Below are 20,386 nucleotides of genomic sequence, written 5' to 3' on the forward strand. Positions count from 1 at the left end.
ACTAAACATTAACCAAATTAAAAAGATAAAGTGGCTGACCTTCTATTGCATTGGCAGCCCCATAGAAAGGTCATGAGTTTGAGTTTCGCCTGTAGTAAAAATGCTCTGGTTGAGCCAGTAATTTTACCACAGTTGTGTGCGCTCCCGAACGTGGATGGTGACAGGCTGGGTCACTAGTGACGTGGATGACGTTTTTTGCCGTTGAGTTTACCCAGTGATCGGGCACTTGTTGGTAATGTTTTAAAATACGGTTTTTATATCGTACCGAATCTGGCTTACAAACGGTTTAACCGGGTGTATCGACCGATTCAACCGAGTGTACCAGGCGATTTAATCGATTTTACCGAATGGTTCAACCGATATAACCTGCTGATTTGAACCGGTTTTTAAAACAAGTTGTTGGTTCTTAAAACAAGATTGAGCAAAAGTGGATTGAATGAATGTCAACAACACTCTCGCCGTGTAAACTCCGAAACATGTTGCACCGGCGATGATCTATATCTCTATCACTCCGCCACACTTTGTCTACATCTTCCCCAATTTCAAACCCTAATCATTTCAACCTCATCAACATCCCCCAAATCACTTCCAATCCTCTCCAATTTCTCAATTCACTTCACGAATTACAGTAATCGATGATGTCATATGAACAACAGGGCTTCGAAGAGCCCCAATTCTACTCTTCTCACGAATCAATCGACTTTAACAACCCTAAATCCCCCAATTCCACCTCAACACCCGCACAATTTGCCGAAATTCTCACCACTGAACACGGTGATCCTCTTACACATTCATCATCCTTTCACACAAACCCTAACTCCTTCAATTCGCTCATTGATTCATCATCATCCTTTCACACAAACCCTACCTCCTTCAATTCGTTCATTGATCCACCGTCGTACGCAGAAGCTGTATTCAGATCGTTCGACGGCGTTAAATCCGATCAAATCAACGAACACGACGATGTCTCCACGTCAGAACCGTCTGTAAGTAACTATTATTTGCATATTTCAGTTAGGGATCCACGGAAGATACATGATCTAGCTGCTTCGGTTGACTCGGTTAACTCGGTTGTTTCGAGTGGGAAGAATTACTTGACCTACTTGATAACCACATGGACTAACCTTCCGGAGTTTAACGGAACCGAGTTTAGTGTCCGGAGACGGTTTAAAGACGTTGTGATGTTATCTGATCGGTTATTGAAAGCGTACCGAGGGTGTTTTATTCCGACGAGGCCAGATAAAGGTGTGGTGGAGAGCCAGGTTATGCAGAAGCATGAGTTTATTGAGCAGAGGAGGGTGGCTTTGGAGAAATATTTTAAGAAGCTGGCTGCGCATCCGGTTATTCGGCATAGTGAGGATTTGAGAGTGTTTTTGCAGGTGCAGGGGGATTTGAAATGGATGAATGTCGGGAATGTGGGTGCGGTTGTTGAGAGTAGGGAGGTGGGGAATCAAGGGAAAGGAGGGAGAGATGTGGTTAGGATGTTTAAAGAGTTGAGGCAGTCGGTTACGTATGGTTGGGGTGGGACAAAGCCGCCTTTGGTGGAAGAGGATAAGGAGTTCTTGGAGAAGAAGATGAAGTTGCAGGATTTTGAGCTGCAGTTGAGTAATGTGTCTCTGCAGGTTAGTTGTTCGTGTCTTGTGTATGTCTTTCTGTTGATTTACTGTTCATGTAATTGATTATTTGCTTGGCATCTAGAGCTTTAGTTTACATACCGTGCCATTGATGCTTTAAAACTTTAAGTAGTAGACTAGTAGTATAGGGGGTGACGTGCAATCAGTGGCGAATCCAGGATTTTTCGTCACTGGGAGGCTAAATTGGGTCAGGTTACATAGCGGTAGGTCATAACGGGTCAACAGATCAGGTCATAACTTGTTGGGTAAAAAGTTACATTAATCGTAGAATTATGGCACGGCTTTAAGTAATAATGTAGGCAACTAAAAACACAATAAAAAAATTTAAATAACATAGAATTTTTGGGGGTGTGGGTGTTCAAGAAAATGAGTTCCCATAGTCTAGAACATGAGCAAGCCGCATAAATGTAGAAATATGATGGGTAGGTATCAGTGCATTTAGAATACATACATCAAATTTAGATAGAACCTGCTAACCTGTTGCGATTTATTTGGAAGTTTTGAATCATAGAACTTATGTTAAAATTCGTTTTAACCTGCTACAATTAATTGGAAGTTTGGAACAATGGAACCAAATGTTAAAATTTGATTACTCAATCAAACCTTGATATACCTGCTGTTAAAATTTGATTACTCAATCAAACCTTGATATACCTGCTGTAGTTTAACTGAAAGTTTGGAATGGAGATTGAACTGACGGAAATTTTAGTTTTAATATTGGATTGCATTTGGTAGTCAAGGGGCCTTTAGGGGGGCTGTTAGATAAATCAAAAGGGCCCAATTATTTCAATTCAAAGATTAACACTAATTATATGAAGTTGAGTGGGTTCCCCCTCCAACCAAAACGTACGTCCGTCCACCCCCGTTTGCAATTTGGAGACCTAGAAGTAGGATATATATACATATTAAAGGTTTAGATAGGAATTCAAAACTAGTGCTCATTGCAAACTATGGTGGTTTAGTTCTTATTGAGATGATGGCCATCATGGATGCAGTTTGGTTCTTATTGAGGTTGTGTGTGTATTCAACTGTAGATGTTATTCTCATGATAGAAAACTATGCCCTCATTAGCAAAATTGTCGTGGTATTGTGTTAGTACATAAAAACAAGGGAAATTAACAAAGATACGAGTCGATTGATGTAAAACTTACCGCGAAACGGTGCTCCAAACGGCTTGATTTTTGTTAATTGGAAGTTTAAACACCCGAATTGAAGCACCGTTTTCGTCATTTGGAGCACTTTTTCAAAGTAAATTTTACATCAATCAACTCGTATCCTCATTCTGATCAAAAGCCCTAAACCATCAGTTTGTAATTCAAAAAAAAACTTAACTAACTAAGGACTTGTTAAGGCAAAATAGTTAAAAGGTGGGACTGGCAGTGGGAATATTTAAAGGTGGAATCGGTAATGGCCAATGACATCTACTTGGGATTATTAGAATCCAATTTCCCTAAAAACAATCCTTAATTATAGGTATAGAACATTGACAAGGGTAGATTGGCGGTTCAGATATGCAAATGTTCATTACTATTGCTTCTGGCAAGTCAGCATATGAGTAATCTTATTAAGAAGACAAACTACCAAAAAGCAGTGTTCCAGGAATCGCTAAGCGCTAGTCGGCCGGTGGGGTATATTTTTACATGTAATCTTCAGTTTTTATATATATATATATATATATATATACGCACACATTTTTATGTGTAATTTTTTTAGCAAGATAAGTTTTAACCCCTCATCGGCTCATTTTTTTAAGTGAACAAGATTAATCACTGAAATTTACAAGGTTTGACCGGAAAATGGCCGGTAATCGGCCGGAATTTGTCCGGAACTGCCAATTTTTGGCCGATTAGGACTGCATAGGGCCGCCATTGACCGTCTAGCTATTAATTGGCCGATTAAAGGAAAATTACTTGGTCTCATACTAGCGATTAATCGGCGACTAATCAGGTGCTAGTCGGGATATTTCCAACCATGCCAAAAAGACTTGCAGTTTTGAGAGGTTAACAGGATCAAGGAACGATACTACAAGATTTAAAAATCAAGCTAAAGGGTATGGACTATGCAGAGTGTTTAATGGCTGTGGATATGAATTTCTGCTCCATATCCTGAATGTGGTCGCATATTAACTAGATACATACATATACAAACATCTTTGAACTACAATTATGATATCTGCATTATATGTTTTTAATTGAACATTACAATTGCCTATAAATTCCATAATTTGTTTTGCTTTTGCACTGTTGTCTGAACATAAAACCAATTTCTTAACATTTTACGTTTCTAACTAAATGTGTTATGTAAATTCAGTTCCTAGCTTGTTTTGTATTTATGGATAAAACAGATGTGAGCTATAATAGGGATTCCATTAAAAGTCTGATATGTTTTCTTTTAACTTTACGACTTAAGTTCATCATCCTATTGAACTGCAGGCTGAATCTCTTGTTAAAGCTCAACAAGACATAGGCGAAACCATGGGACAATTAGGTTTGGTATTTGTTAAACTAACCAAATTTGAAACCGAGGAAGCCGTGTTCATCTCTCAGAAAACGAGAGCCAAAGATATGAAAAACATGGCAACTTCTTCTGTTAAAGCAAGCAGACTGTACGGCGAATTAAATGCACAAACCATCAAACATTTGGTAACGTCTAGATACCTCAATACAGTTACATAATTTCATCGCTATTGTTAGAACAACATATTGTTTTTGATGGGCACAGGACAAGCTTCATGACTACCTAGGAGTGATGTTAGATGTGAACAACGCATATTCAGATCGATCAAATGCGTTGTTGACAGTTCAAACCGTTGTAACAGAGATTTCAATTCTAAGTTCAAGAATTGAAAAACTTGAAGCGGCTGCATTCAAGATATTTGGTGCTGACAGGTCTAGAATTCAGAAAATAGACGAGTTGAAAGAAACCTTGAGAGTTACAGAAGATGCCAAAAATCACGCAGTCAAAGAGTATAAACGTATAAAGGTAAAATAGTCCGTACCCATCATCAATTTTCTATGCCTATTCTTGATAGTCGTTACTTATTTTGAGAGATCTTGATTATTGGTGTTTAAATAATAACAATATACTAAAATGCAGGAGACTAACAAGACTGAATTCGAGAGGCTTGACAAAGAGAAGCGTGAAGATTTCATTGGGATGTTAAAGGGATTCGTCGTCAATCAGGTACCACTTTCTTATAATTTTATCTTTAATGCTTACAAGTGGTCGATCAACGGGTCAAAATGTGTGGATTGACAATTTACCCACCAAAACAATATCAATCTAAACTCTTAAATAAATTCGGTTTAGAAAGTTAGACTTTCAATATGTTTGATCCATTAGGCTGGTTTGAGATAATATAAATCCAAATCGACCTAAAAATATAAACAAATTGATTAAAGTTGACATGATTTTTTAAAATAAGATGGAGATTCTTTCTAGTTTTGAGTAAATATAATTCAAATGAATTATGGTTTGTTTATGTAACAGGCAGGATATGCAGAGAAGATGGCAAGTGTATGGGAAACATTTGCTAAGGAAACAAATGGATATGCAGGAAGTTGTAGCTAAAAGTGGTTTAATGTTTTTGTTAATGATGTTATTCAGTTATTGCAAGTGCATATTAACTGTCACTACCTAAATTTTGTGCAGCAACCACCCAAATAGTGTTTCCAAAAGGTGTACTATAAGTGACCATATGTCCAAAATGGCTAGTCTTTGTATTTTCTTTTTATGTTTTATAGATGATAAATATTACACATTTGAAAAAAGAAAAGTATTACTTCTTTTTTAAAATAATATATTGTTTGCCCCTCTTTTATCTTTTATATGAATCAAACATCTACCATTAACCAAACTGTATACTCTAAAAGCCGAAATAATGTTCGGTTTTTACTCATAATCAAATCAACCCATGCTCACATGTTATTACCGAAAACAAATACAACCAAAACTTTCTACTTAAGAAACTGAATCAAGTTTATGAACTCATATTTACAACACCTCAAAAAAACTCAAGAATGAGCAGATGGAATACAAGCTACTGACCTAAATTCATTCCCTTGTCGAAGGACCACCACCTCCACCTTCATCGCTGGAGCTTGTGGCGGTTTCTGGTCTAATCTGTTCTAGCTGCTGAAGAACTAGTTGCGCCTCCGGTCTAGCAGATGGAGATGGATCAACACAATGCAAAGCAAGTTTCAGAGTGTTCAACAACTCATCACCGATCGCAGTAGCATCCTTCATCAACTCCAAATCAAAAACCTCATTAGTCCACTCTTCTTTCACAATCGACGCCACCCATTGTGGCAAAGCAACACCATCATCCACCTCTGCTGGTGATTTTCCGGTTAAGAGTTCTAACATGACGACACCAAGACTGTACATATCAGTCTTGGTGCTGGCTTTCTTGAGCTTGGAAAGCTCAGGCGCCCGGTACCCGAGTGCACCTGCGGTTGCAACCACATTCATATTCCCAGCATTTGTCATTAACCGTGATAACCCATAATCCCCGATCTTAGGGTTAAGATAGTCATCAAGAAGAACATTGTTTGATGTAAGGTTTCCATGGATTATGTTTTGTTGTGTGTGGAGGTTGACTAAACCTCTTGTCATCCCTTTCATTATTCTCATTCTTGTTGGCCAATCAATCGGCGTATTCGGTCCTCGAGCTACATCAAAATTCAATAAAAGCTTCGTAAACAAGATTTTAATAAAATGGCATCTAATTTATGAGATGATTAGATCATATTGGCCTATGTATGTGATTCTTTTCTCATAAGAACCCATTACGTTAACTCATAGATCCTATCAATACCCTTGAAGATGTGAGTCCACATCTGCCTGAGGAAGAGGTCTTGAAGACCTTTTTTAATAAAAGCACTTCCAGAAAACAAACACACTGCAGATTCAAACGTCTACGCGTGATCTACGTGGTGCGTGGAGCAGACATAAGAGGTTCTGAAGTGCTTTTGACAAAAAACAAACACCCCCTTAGTATGAGTGTATCTATATTGTGTGCTAATGTGTATGTATGTATATGTATATGGAAGGGTTAGAATGAAAGCCTACTTGAGATGAGAAAAACTTGTAAAAATCCTATGTAACAAGCCGTTTTCTATTAAAAAAAAATAGGGCATGTAATACACATACTTTCAAGTGTTTTGAGCCCAAAAGAAAATAGAAAAAGCGCCTATGGATTATTTAAAAAAAATAAAACCATTTCCTACGTAAAAGTTGTGTAACACTATACGTAACAAAAAACCTTATTTAAAAAAAAAATTCCGATGCCCCTGATTTTTTTTTTTGGCTCAAAACTCTTAAAAATATGTATATGACATGCCCAATTTTTTATACCAAAAATAAAAAAAATAAAAAAAAAAAAAACATTTTGTTACATAGAGTTTCCGAAGTTTCTTCATCTCAAGTGAGTTTTTATTCTAGAATTCCCCTGTACATGTATATGTGTATGTGTGAAGAAAGTACCATGGAGGAAGGAAGCAAGGCTTCCTTTGGGCATATAATCAAACACAAGAAGTTTCTCCCCCTTTGGACCCAAATAATAAGATCTCATCGCCAATAAATTCGGATGCCTAATCTTCCCAAGTGAATTTACTTCATTTCTGAACTCCTTTTGGTTCTTTGTAATTCTTTCTCTCAATCTCTTTACAGCCACTTGAATCCCATCCACCAAAGTAGCCTTATAAACAGTTCCATAAGTACTCTTCCCCATTATCTCCGCCGTCGCACACAACAGATCATCCGCCGTAAACTCCACCCCACCTTCAAAATGCACAAGATTCCCTCCACCCTCACCCTCTCCTGCCCCCACTGCCGCCGTTGCCGCAGTCTCCTCCACCGGAATTTCCTTTGCAGGGCCCACTCTACCTTGTTCACTATCCTTTTCCTTCACATTGTCTTCTTTCTTTAACAAGCAACACAAAAGTATACAACAAACCAACAGAAACACTGCTATCAAAACTCCACCTAAAATAAGCAAGATATTTTTCGTATTCGTTTTCCGGTGATGGCTCTGGCTCTCTACCGGAGACGTGGTGCACGTGGCGGAACGGCCGTACCCACAAAGATCAAGATTACCGACGAAAACGCTCGGATCGAATTTCGACGAGAGTTGATCCGGGACACGACCCGATAGATTGTTGTAGGACACATTAAACACTGCAAGATTCAGTTGACCACCCAAGAAAACTGGGATTTGACCAGTGAGATTGTTATGAGCTAAATTCAATGAAGTGAGTGACCTCAAACCAGAAAAGCTGTTCGGTATGCTGCCATTAATAAAGTTATAAGAAAGATCTAAACTTTTAAGCTTAACAAGTTTCCCAATTTCAACTGGAATCTCCCCAGTGAAGAAATTATGACTGAATGAAATCACTTCAAGATCAGTCAACTTGCTTAAAGACACAGGTATTCTCCCAGTGAACAAATTATGGTCAAAAGTCAAAGATTTGACCAAGGGTTTATCCCAAGAATCAGGGATAACCCCTGAAAAATTATTATACTGCAGAGATAAAAACATGAGAGAATTCAGTTTCATGAGTGACACAGGAATGGAATTTGACAAAGAATTCAAACTCAAATTGATATTAGAAAGCATAGTGCAATTCCCAAGGGAATCAGGGATTCCACCCACCAATGAATTATTACTAAAGTCAAGATCTTGAAGCAATTTACATGAACCCAATGTAGGAGGTATTGAGCCTGTAAACTTATTATTATACAACTGAAGCCCTCTAAGATTGGGTAAAAACCCTAACTCCTTTGGGATTGAACCACCAATGGAATTATCATGAAGACTGAGTTTTCTAAGAGCTTGAAATTGACCAATTTTTGAAGTGATTTGACCACCTAAACCTCTCCATGGGAGCTGTAACACAATAACCTGACCCTGTGCACACTTGATCCCTTCCCACCCACCAGAACAAGCTCCATACCCACTATCATTCCAACTTTTCAAGAAACCATTTGGGTCAGTTAACCCTTGTTTGAAAGATTGGAGGGCTTGTAAGTCTGATTCTGTGACTATTATCCCATCCCAAGATTGGCTTGAAACAACAAAGGGTAAACACCAAATGAGTAGGTGTGTTAGTAAGGTGAAAAAGTGTGTGTTTTTCTTCCATTTTTGTTTCTTTTTGTTAAACCCAGTGTTGCATTTGTGTAAAGATTGGTTTTTTGTTGAAAAAGGAAGAGTCTTTTGTGATGGGTATGTGTTAAAACAGGTTGAAAATGAAATGAGTAGGTGTAACAACAAGGTGAAACAATGTGTGTGTTTCTTGGTGGGTGGGTGAAAATGGGGGGTGTTCTGAGAAGGGTATTTGTGGAAAGTGAAAATGGAAGCCATTGATGAAGCAGGAAGAAGAAAAGGTGGTTTTTTTAGAGTTTAGCAGGCGTGCAAAGATGGTTCAGTGAGATGAACAGTGATTTTGTAGTGGGATGTGATGGATGAAGAAGGTTGCTGCTGATGTTTGCACGTGATGGGCACGCTTCCGGACTCAAAGATCGATGCAGGTATCTTGTTAACAAAAGTGAGTGAAACTGTACACCAGTGAGTAATATACAAATACTCGAAAGTCGAACTCATTTTGTTCTACTGACGTTGTATAAAGTCTAATATAAAAGTTTATCATTAACAATAATAAAATTGTACGTATATGTCAAGACTATTAAGAACTTGTACGTATATGTCAAGTCTATTAAGAAAATATTTTAGTTATTGGTCTGTTAGGGTAGTCGGTATGGCTTCGGGGAGTGGCTTCGGGGAGAAGGGTTGCCGAGTGGGGAATGACATCGGGTGTTTGAATGGGGATCGGTGAGTGGGGAGGGTTGATTTCAGTGTATAGTCACCGATGAGAGGAGAGAGGAGAGAGAGAGGAGAGAGAAGAGATACAACCAATCAAGTTTTTTTTTTTTAATTGAGAGGTGTTTGAACCATACCTAGTGATTGAGTGTAGAATGGGAAGTTGACATGACATGCTATATTGGGTAGAGAATGACTCAAACACCCTAGAGTGATTGAACCATACCCTCCACCCTTATTGGTGGGTCGGCGGTTGAATAGGTGAACCGAAATCCGACTCGTATATTTATTTGGGACGAAAAAAATCACCTTGACACAATTAAAACCGCGTCATGTCTCCTGTTGACATGCTTAATGTTTAATTGTGTATATATGTTATAGGCTAAATTGCACTTTTCGTCCTTTATGTTTCAATGTTTCGACAGACGTTGTCCTTTAACTTTAAAAATTACACTGTATGTCCATTATGTTTGCAATTAACTTTAAAAGTTACACTGTATGTCTTTTATGTTTGCAATCATTAACGGGCGGTGTCCTTTCAGCTAAGCGCAGATAACTTTTTTATGTTAAAACCCCTCACGTGTAACTTTGTAAAACTCCTTAACAGTAGGGACCATATGTGCAATATTCAAATTCAGTTGGCCAACAATTAAACTATGTATGTCCTTTTAGTTCATGTAGCCACGCCCCATCTTCTCAACAATTAAACTCTCCTGCAAATACAAAACGCTCAAATTCCCACACAACTTCATAATTCTCAACAACCCATTAGTCGAAAACCCAGAGCACAAGTCAAAGCTTGAAAACCCTAAGTTTAGAGCCTCTGTTTCGGCAATTAGGTCAAACATGGTGACACAAGGTTTATTTTTAACGGTCAAGGATTCGAAGAGAGGGAAGCATTGACAAAGACGTAACGACGTTGTGAGGTAGAAAATAGCGACGGTGACGTGTTTACGTGTGACAGCGTTAACTTCGAACCATTTCCGGCAGATTAGAGAGACAGAGCTCCGGCCACGATGGCCGTGGAAGCACGACGCCACGCAGTTGAACACCGTGCGGTGAATTCAGTTGAATCGGGTTGATTTGAGGTCTTCTTCTCTGGTTGTGCGGTGAATTTCAGTTGAATTCACTCACTATGTAACTCGCCATGCATCACCGGAATTCGTTGGTTTGAAACTCCGACCATCCCTACTTCCTCATCGATCCAGCGCACCCAGAAGGTAATTCGTGCATGCTTTCTGTTTGGATTGTGATCATGAACTAAAGCCCTCTGCCAATTTGATGTGGCAGAGGCTTAATCGTATTAATTTTGTGAATGGTTAGATTAGGGTTTATCGTGCTCTGATTTGAGCTTAGGGTTTTCAAGCTTGACTTGTGCTTTGGGTTTTCGACTAATGGGTTGTTGAGAATTATGAAGTTGTGTAGGAATTTGAGGGTTTTGTATTGCAGGAGAGTTTAATTGTTGAGAAATATGGGGTGTGGCTACATGAACTAAAGGACATACAGAGTTTAATTGTTGGCCAACAAAATTTGAATATTGCACATATGGTCCCTGCTGTTAAGGAGTTTTACAAAGTTACACGTGAGGGGTTTTAACATAAAAAAGCTAAGGGGAATTACTTTTTGAGTCCCTATGTTTTATGGGTTTTAGCTAGTTGAGTCCAAAAGCAAAAAGTTTAACGACCTGAGTCCCCATAAGCATTTTCTTTAACCATTTGAGTCCAAATTTCTAACCCAGTTAGAATTTTGTTGTTAAGTTTTGTTAAATGACCAAATTGCCCCTATAATTAAAAATAAAAAAAAACACATGTTCTTCACAAGATCAAGTACACCCAGTTCATTTCTTCAAACACCCATCAACAACAAACACAAAAAGATCATACATTTAGACCCACATCTAACTTTCTTGAACAAAATCAAACAAAATCTGCAAAAAGGTTCAAACTTTACCACGAAGAACAGCACCACATCCACCACATTGATAAACAGCATAATCAGTAACCTTAGGCAGCAGATTCTCACACTTGGGGCAACGAACTAATCAAACTTTTGCTAGACTTTCAGACATTTTTCCTCAAATTTACACAGATTGTTGGTTCTTTTGCAGAAATTATTGTTGACCCAGTTGGGTATGCAACAAGAAGAAAGAGATAGATTGTGACTTTATGTTAAAAAGATTCTGATTTGAGAAATTATGGATGAAATGAGAGGAATCCCATGAAATTGCAGAAAAGAGAAATTGGGAGTTTTGTGAAGTAAATAGGATAAATCCAATGGGAAAGGACGAAGAACAGCACCACATCCACCACTGTCGTCGAAACCCTAACCCCACACACCACCGTCCGGTAATGGTGGGGAAGGCAGTGATAATGGTGGAGGTACGGTTTGCAGGCGGTGACTGGTGGTTGACGGTCAATGAAAGGTAGTGATAGTGGTGGAGGTGCGGTGGGGGTGGTGGTGGTGCAGTGGTGGTGCGGTAGTGTTAATGGTGGTGGTATGGGTAGAGAGAAAGAGAGGAGGGATGGAGTGTGAAATGTCTGTGCACGTGTGTGTATAACAATATATATAATTTATTTTATATATAATATTAAAATATTTATGCATTAAAGACTTGTTTCTTATACTCTTGTGCATTTAAGACTCGTACTTTGTGTGTAAATGACCAAATTACCCTTGTAGTTAACAAACTTGGTGGATGGAGTTAGAAATTTGGACTCAAATTGTTAAAGAAAATGCTTATTGGAACTCAGGTCGTTAAACTTTTTGCTTTTGGACTCAAGTAGTTAAAACACATAAAACACAGGGACTCAAAAAGTAATTTACCCAAAAAGTTAACTGGGTTTAGCTGAAAGGACACCGCCCGTTAATGATTGCAAACATAAAGGACATACAATGTAATTTTTAAAGTTAAAGGACATCGTCTGTCGAAACATTAAAACATAGAGGACGAAAAGTGCAATTTAGCCTATGCTATACATGGTGACTTTTGACCAATTTAAACAATTTCTCATATGACTATGTCATCAAATAAATCTTTTAGTTAAGCTTAATATAAACCAAAAATAAAATAAAACAAAAGTTAAACAAACAAATGTTTTCATGGTTTATATATGTAGAGGCGAGTTGCATACAAAGTATTCAATGCATATGAAGATACCAGAGTCTTTGGAGCGAGGGGTGAGTTCGTTCGCACTAAATTTACATATTATAAATTAGCAATATATTAGTGCATAGAAATGTTATACCTTATACTTTAGGGGGTTTAAAAAAAAACAAATTGACATTACACTTTTAACCCGTAACTTTTTGATTTTTTTTTTCAACCAGAAGTTTTCATCTTTTTCAATTTAACCTCACAACTTTTTTACTTTCAACTTTGATCCCCTATACTTTATATATTCCTCAAAACTTTTGTTTTACGCTTCATTCTAAATTTTATGAGTTAACACGTCGCAACGTACGTGTGTGGTTCAACGTTTTACACTACGCTCTAAATTTTGCGAGTTAACATGGTGCAATGGTGCGTGTGTGGTTCAACGTTTTTACATCGTCTATTTTTCCTGTTTGATTTGTCGCAACATGCGGGTCCTAAATCGACTTAGGGCTGTTTGGCAACATCTTAATGGTTAAGTGCTGAACCAGTAAGAGGTCTGAACCATTAAGTGATGAACCAGTAAGATGTCTGAACCATTAAGAGCCTGTAAATGCTTAACCGTTCATAGGCAAATGTCTGACCAATTCAGATTAGATGTCTTAACCATTCAGACTCTGTATAAATCTTAACCATTCAGAGGCAAATGTCTGAATCATTTAGACTTCAGACATCTGCTCGTAAAACAAACAGTCTGAACCATTAAGTATTGAACCAGTAAGAGGTCTGAACCATTAAGAGCCTCATTAAGAGGTAAACAAACTGTTAGTAATCTGTATGAAATAACCGAACATAATCTGGACAGAAAATAAGAAAACCGAAGAAATAGTAAACGATTGAACCGGGCTTGTGTTTGACACAATTCCCTTAAACAGATTCGTCGTTTGTTCCCAGGGTACTGTCACGGCTCCCCGACCCACCCTGGACGGAGTCGGAGGCCGCGAGGCAGTTCCCGTGGTACGCGTAGTATTTATTTTATGCGACAGCGGAAGTCTTTGATTAATAGGATCTTTTCACCGGAAAATACTTGTTTAGTATATTACACAAAGTTAATGAATAAATCCAGAATTTACAATAAGTTGATTTCACACAGAAATCTTTATTTTTCCAAAACATGTTTTATTTCTTTACAATGAGCCACTTCCCTGAGCTTGATAGTGCTTTACTGCACTTTTCCTAGATCACACAGATCACCTGAAACATGTTTGAAAAAGGTTTTGTCAGCGGGGAAATACTGAGTGAATCATTCCATTTTCTAAAACGACCCGTTAGTTATAATTTACAGTATTAAGAGCGATTACAATGTTTCTATCAACCAATTATCAAGAATGGGTATTTGTCACTCGACCGGATCTGTGACTGTGGTCATACCACTGTTGGGTCCCGTTGCCCTAATAGTGACGGTTTACTCACACAGAGTAATAATCACTCACATAGAGTAATATTCACTCACCTAGAGTGATACTCACTCACCTAGAGTGATAAAAATAGTAATGTGCACAATACCCCACATACCAGCTGTAATTTGGTGATTACAAAGACTTAATCCCTGTAATTATAACCTTGAAAGTAATTTGAGGTATTGTAATACTTACTCACAAACGGTGAGAAAACAATTTAAAAAGGAGAATGACTCACTTTTGTAGATTAACGAGCAAATAGATAATGCCTACTAATTAGCCTTGATTACACCTAGTTTAACACAATGCACACACATGCAGGTTAGTAACTAATACAGCAGTTACGTCAATTCACGAGATTAAACCCTCACAACGATTAATCAGTGCAATACTCGATAATTCAATCGGATTCACAATGAATAACAGAGCATAGTCCGAATTCGAACAGCACTCTAATATTCAAGTCGAAATCACAATGATTAATCAAAGTACAAGCTCAATTGAGCAGCACCCGGACTATCGTTGGATAGTTATAATCGATCGGACGTTGAATCGTAATAGCGATCGAGTTATTACCCTGATTGCGGCAGCGGCTCGTGATTGTGTGTGTGTTGTGGACTGAATTGCATGTAACTCGACGTATACACAGAGTTTTCACGTCGTTTTAAGTCTCCAGTTTACATGCCAAGGTCGGCTATTTATAGCAGAAATTTCGACTCGCTTACGGACCGTATGCCTAACCCCTTACGGTCCGTAAGGGAACCTGGTCTGCTTACGGTCCGTAAGGACTAACCTTTACGGTCCGTAAAGGGTGCAGCCTACTTCCTAGCCTAGCTGAATTCGGTTGTAGCTTTGGTGAATCAAATTTTCAGCCAATTGGGACAAAGCAACGTTTTAATTAAGATAATTATCAATTAGGGTTTGCCCCCCTCGAGTTTTAGGGGCCCTGATCCTGATTCCGATTATTCCGGAAATTTCAGGGTTTATGCCAAATTACTTGGGTGTCTTAATTAGGGTTTTCTTATTGGATAATTATTATCCTAATTACCGGTTTTATTGACAGTTGTTACAGGTACGCCGGTTCGAAACAGCACCGCGCGCTGCCGGACTGAAACACTTGCCTGAAAAGTAAATTGGAGAATGCTGCAGAGAGATCGAGAGAAGAGATTGTTTTTCGGTGTGTCTCAACTGATCAGCTTTGCCTTCGATTTATAGTGTCAGAACTATAACCGAAATCAGCAAATTAAAGACCAAATAATGGTCATTAGAATATCAGTTTAATCATTTTGAAAAATGAAATAATGATTCTCATTCATTTCAGTTTCAAAGCATAAATCAGTTAATTGAAATAATGATCATTCATTCATTTCGGTTTCAAAAACAGAAAGTCAAGAGTGCAAAAACTGGTCCACGCGGACCCGGGTTTTCGGAACTGCATTCGTGTCCGCAGGACGTACACGAGTTCAACTAAATCCGGTTCCATTTTTTGCACCCCCCTGCGTGCGCGCGGGTAGGACTTGTGGTAAAACATGTCATAAGACTTCAAAGGCTTCATTAAGGTTTCACCTTATAAATAGCCTATTTTTTCACTCCCACACCGATGTGGGACAAGGTGAATTACCAACTTGAGACTTTCATTCACACTAAACTTCCAACACAAACAGCCCCTTAGTTATTATTTTCTATGTTTTACGTTTCAGTTTAATCTCTATGCATTAACACGCCACAACTTTAGTGTTGGTACGTGGTTGTTGGCGGTGGTGTGGCATTAATGCTATTTGTCACGGTTTTACGCTCCCGCTGCAACGCGAGGACACTTAATACTAGTTGCGCACAAAGTTACATAAATACGGAGCCTACGGTGATAATTACGCAACTTAAAGACGGTTTTGGATTGTATCGCCTCTAAAACGACTTTGGTTAGGCAGGGAATTGCTATGTTGTGTTGCTGATGTGGGCTCGCAAATGAAGATGTGCAACATATTTTTGTCGGGTGGGCCTCACGGCTAGATGTATAGGGTGGCGATTATGCTGGTGGATGAATATTGTCACCCGCAAGATAATGATTCGGTAGCGGATAGGGTGGAGTATTTCAAGAACCAACCAGGGTCGAGAATTTGGAAGAAAGTGGTTTCGGTTGTTATGTTAGCTACAATCTAGAGGCTGTGGACATGTAGGAATGACAAAGAGTTCAATAACAATTAACTAACTAAAGAAGATGCTTATGTTTGGATTAGGAATAGTGTAGGAATGACAAAGAGTTCAATAACAATTAACTAAAGAAGATGCTTATGTTTGGATTAGGCATAGATCTAGATTTGGTGCCCTTGTATGTTTTTCTTGGCTGGGGCTTTAATTATAGGGGTGTAAACGAGCCGGGCCGAGTTCGTCTAGGCTTGAGCTGGGCTCGTCATGTTTTTATGAAGCTCGAGCTCGAGCTCGGCTCAGTTCGAGCCTATTTATACGAGCTCGAGCTTTAACGAGCCCGAGCGCGAGCCTGTAATAGAGCTCGTTTTGTTATCGTGCCCGAGCTTGAAATTGAAAGCTTGTTTAGGTTCGCGAGCCTAAATGAGCCCAAACAAAATTTTACTTTATTTATATATAATAGAGTTAATTGCCCGGATGGTCCCTGTGGTTTGACATTTTTTCACGTTTAGTCCCCACCTTTTCAAAATAACATGCTTGCTCCCTATGGTTTGTTCACTCGTTACTCGGGTAGTCCCTAAAATGGATGAGTGTTAACTTTTGATGTTAAGTAAATATAAATAGACTAAAATACCCTTACTATTAAATGTATTAAAGAGGGTCCTATCTGGGCACACATGGCGGGTTGCCCCAGTATCAACCCACCACCCTTTTGGCTCGTTACCCACCAAATTTACCTCCTCCGCCATGGCAGTGAGGTCTGAAATCATGGCCACTAATGGCATACCATCATCATCAACCATAAGAGCCGTGTCACGTTTAGGCTCTTTACATTGGTCAGCACGGTGACCAGTTTGTCCACAGTTGTAACACTTCCCTTTAAAGGGACCAGCCTTCTTCTTCACACCACCTTTCTTTGGCCCAAGGTCAACACCTTCGTTCTTCCCTTTTTCCATTGAACTTGTGGCCTTTGTTACCCTTGTGACCCCTTGAGGATTGACCATGTTCCACAAGGTTCGATTTTGCAGAAGCTTCAACTTGACCTCCTTTGTGTGATATTCTGTTGTCCTCTTCAATACGAAGACGAACACAAGGTCTTCGATAGTCATTTCCTTTCGCTTATGCTTAAGGTAATTCTTGAAGTCCACCCAACTAGGAGGCAATTTTTCAACAATTGCTGCCACTTGGAATGTTTCACTCAGATTCATCCCTTCTTACAGAATATCACTAAGAATAATCTGCAGTTCTTGGACTTGACTCATCACAGTTTTTGAATCAATCATTTTATAGTCCAAAAACCTAGCCACAACATACTTTTTAGTACCCGCATCCTCAGTCTTGTATTTCCGTTCCAATGACTCCCATAACTCTTTGGCAGTTGGAACCTTGAGATACACGTTATACAGGGCGTCTGATAGGCCATTCAACACATAGTTGCGGCATAGGTACTCAGAGTGTTTCCAAGCATCAATAGCACTCACAGATTGGACATCAGATGTCCCTTCTGGGAGAATAGGAGGAGACTCTGTCAAAAACCTCGCAAGGTTTAGAGTGGTCAGATAGAACAACATCTTTTGTTGCCATCTCTTAAAGTTCAAACCAGTAAACTTCTCTGGTTTTTTCAGCATGGTTAGCAACTGCTTGAGCCGCTTGGGTACCAACCAATGGTCCCATGGTAGTGGATGTGGATCCAACGGTGGTTGATGTGGTTGCTGCAACAGTAGCCATTTCTAAAACAAGAGCAGAAATTCAGTCAGTTTAAGGCAGAAACAAATTGTTTATAAAATTTTTTAAAACCAAAACAGTGAACGGGTTTAAAAATCTGTTTTAAGCTTGTATGAAACCGTTCACAAAATAAATAAAATAACAAATTTTATTAATAAACATTCTGATTACAATACATAAAGAAGAACAGAAGTAAACTGAAAGAAATTACAATACAAGTAATTTAAATTAAACTAAGAACAGATTACAAGAAAAATAAGGAATAAAACGAAAACCAATGGTGACTGAGGCACGTGAAGATCACGCTTCCCTTAAAACATATTTCGGGCCACCCAGGTGAACCCGTCTGTTTCCCAGGGTACAACAGCCTAAGCAGATTGTACTGCCGGGATTAGCCTAGCACCTGAAAAAATACCTGAAACAAGAGTTCTTAGGGATTCGAAGTTAGGAAATTCTCTCTGTGTGCTATGAACCATACGAATTTCTATGTTGCTGTATCTGTAAACAGAACACCCAAGCTGTATATATTGTTGTTTAGAATTTCAACTGAAAAGTCATATTGAATACATAATTCAATATGATTAAAGCCATATTGAATACAGAATTCAATAAAAATTAAGTCTCAAATTTAATGAGAACTTAATTCAATTTAATCAGTAGGAATCTAAACTGTCACCAGACCACTTGCTCAAGCCACACGAACCCACACGCATCTAAAAAATAGTAAAGGCGGCTCCAAGCGGCTCGCGGCAATGCGAGCGAAGTGCAAAGTGCGTCATCAAAACGCCACATTCTGCCCATCGCCCGGTCCCGTGCCCGAGCGCAGGTCGGGTGCTTCGCACCCTCCTGGCCACTGAGTGTGAGTAGTCATACAAGAATACATTCGTGTAGAGAATTCTAATTATAAATCCACAAAAGATTTATCTCTCCACCTATGTGGGACAAGCTCTATTTCCCACATGCTTATGGTTCCAACACACAAACTTAATGCACAAGATCTCTCATTCATGTTGGCTTAATTATTAAATAATCATTATATTAACAAATAATATAATATTATTTATAAAATTTCCAACATAAACCAAGAAAAGAATTGAAGCTATAAGTATTTCAGAGCATAAACATCCTCTTCAATCGGCGTTTCAACGCAAATCACCTTCGATTTCGTTGATAAAATTCGCCAACAATCAGATCAAAACATCACTCGTTTCACCGATTTCTTTTCAAGGAAAAGCCCATTCTATTTCAACTCAGAAGTTATTTTCCGACCGTATGAAGAGTTATCGGAGAAACCACCTGGCTGTGGTGACAAGTTAGTTGCCATCGCCGGAATCAGGATCACCGGAGTAAGGGATGGGCAGGATGGTGTCGGGAACTCGAGATGAAGAAGATAGGTTAGGGTGGGGTCTTTTTTTAATTTAATAATATATTTTATTTTTAAAGAAAAAAGGTAGGCCCATGTGTTTTCTTAATTTAACTATTATTTTTTATCATTAAGGGTAGTTTAGTAATTTCGTATAGACTTAACTTGAAAAAACTAACCTCCATCCACTTTAGGGACTACCCGAGTAACAAGTGAGCAAACCATAAGGAGCAAACATGCTATTTTGAAAAGGTGGGGACTAAACGTGAAAAAATGGCAAACCACAAGGACCATCCGAGCAATTAACTCTATATAATATGATACTAATGATGATAACCTTGGCAAGCCGAGATGAGCTTTTAGCTTGTTTGAGGCTGTTCTCAAAATAGCTCTACCCGAGTCAAACCGAGCTTGAGCTTTGGTTTTAACTCGCGAGGCGAGCTCGAGCTCAAATAAGTAGGCTCAAACCGAACCGAGCCAAGCTCGAACTTAATAAAAACATGACGAGCCAAACTCGAGCCTAGTCGAGCTCAGGCTCAGCCCCGACCCGACTCGTTTAGACTTTATACATAGTTATAAATGTTTTCGTTCAAAAAGATAAGATATTTGCCAACTACTTTTTTAAGGGCAAACAATATATTTTTCTTTTCATGATATTTTAGATAATAAGTTTGTATTCTAATTCTAAAATGTTTATTTTGATGACATGTTTATTTATGGATGACACGTGTTTTGTCATCAAACTATTTCTGGAATTCCGTGGTAGTTTTCGATCATGTCACTATAAATTGTTCACCGCCATGTAGACCAACCATTCGTCCCTTCTGCAACACACCCACTATGGTCTAGTATTGACCCTGGTCGTCTCGTACCCAGATCACTTTCATCTAATTAAGGTTCGGTTTTACTCATCTTTCTTGTATCAAATCATGTTCTGTTTTTTAATATGATTCAGATTCTGTTTCGATTGCAAACGATTGATGGAAGTTGGATCCATTGGTTTTGTAGTTCGATTTGAAATGGGGCCGGCCGGTGAATGAGTTGTTAGAGATGGTTTTATCTCTTCAAATGTGGTATTTTCCGATCGTGGTTTCTCTGTTTAAATTAAAAGGTATAGACTGTTTTCACATAGTTAGAGCAACCATGTCATGC

The 20,386-nt window shown here is 38.7% G+C and overlaps 2 protein-coding genes across 2 annotated transcripts; one reads left to right on the forward strand and one right to left on the reverse strand.

Moving 5' to 3' along the window:
• The first annotated feature begins 420 nt into the window (after positions 1 to 420).
• On the forward strand, positions 421 to 5,429 carry LOC110872751 (sorting nexin 2A). The gene is made up of 5 exons (XM_022121623.2): positions 421 to 1,622; positions 4,067 to 4,276; positions 4,356 to 4,616; positions 4,731 to 4,817; positions 5,124 to 5,429. Exons 1-5 carry the CDS (start codon positions 636 to 638, stop codon positions 5,202 to 5,204), a joined length of 1,626 nt encoding a protein of 541 aa, XP_021977315.1. The 5' UTR covers positions 421 to 635; the 3' UTR covers positions 5,205 to 5,429.
• A 106-nt stretch (positions 5,430 to 5,535) lies between these two features.
• Positions 5,536 to 9,205, reverse strand: LOC110872750 (probable leucine-rich repeat receptor-like protein kinase IMK3). The gene is made up of 2 exons (XM_022121622.2): positions 7,119 to 9,205; positions 5,536 to 6,304 (listed from the first exon to the last, which is right to left on the reverse strand). Exons 1-2 carry the CDS (start codon positions 8,992 to 8,994, stop codon positions 5,688 to 5,690), a joined length of 2,493 nt encoding a protein of 830 aa, XP_021977314.1. The 5' UTR covers positions 8,995 to 9,205; the 3' UTR covers positions 5,536 to 5,687.
• Positions 9,206 to 20,386: the final 11,181 nt, after the last annotated feature.

The sequence above is a fragment of the Helianthus annuus genome, chromosome 8 (genome assembly GCF_002127325.2).
Source record: "Helianthus annuus cultivar XRQ/B chromosome 8, HanXRQr2.0-SUNRISE, whole genome shotgun sequence".
In the NCBI taxonomy this organism is placed as follows: domain Eukaryota; kingdom Viridiplantae; phylum Streptophyta; class Magnoliopsida; order Asterales; family Asteraceae; genus Helianthus; species Helianthus annuus.

Excerpts from the sequence above, each read along its gene's own strand:
- LOC110872750 (XM_022121622.2), bottom strand. The coding sequence starts at position 8,994 with ATGGCTTCCATTTTCACTTTCCACAAATACCCTTCTCAGAACACCCCC. Across the intron at positions 6,305-7,118 it reads CCTTGCTTCCTTCCTCCATG|CTCGAGGACCGAATACGCCG; the intron begins GTACTTTCTTCA and ends ATTTTGATGTAG.
- LOC110872751 (XM_022121623.2), top strand. The coding sequence starts at position 636 with ATGATGTCATATGAACAACAGGGCTTCGAAGAGCCCCAATTCTACTCT. Across the intron at positions 4,617-4,730 it reads AAGAGTATAAACGTATAAAG|GAGACTAACAAGACTGAATT; the intron begins GTAAAATAGTCC and ends ACTAAAATGCAG. Across the intron at positions 4,818-5,123 it reads AGGGATTCGTCGTCAATCAG|GCAGGATATGCAGAGAAGAT; the intron begins GTACCACTTTCT and ends TTTATGTAACAG.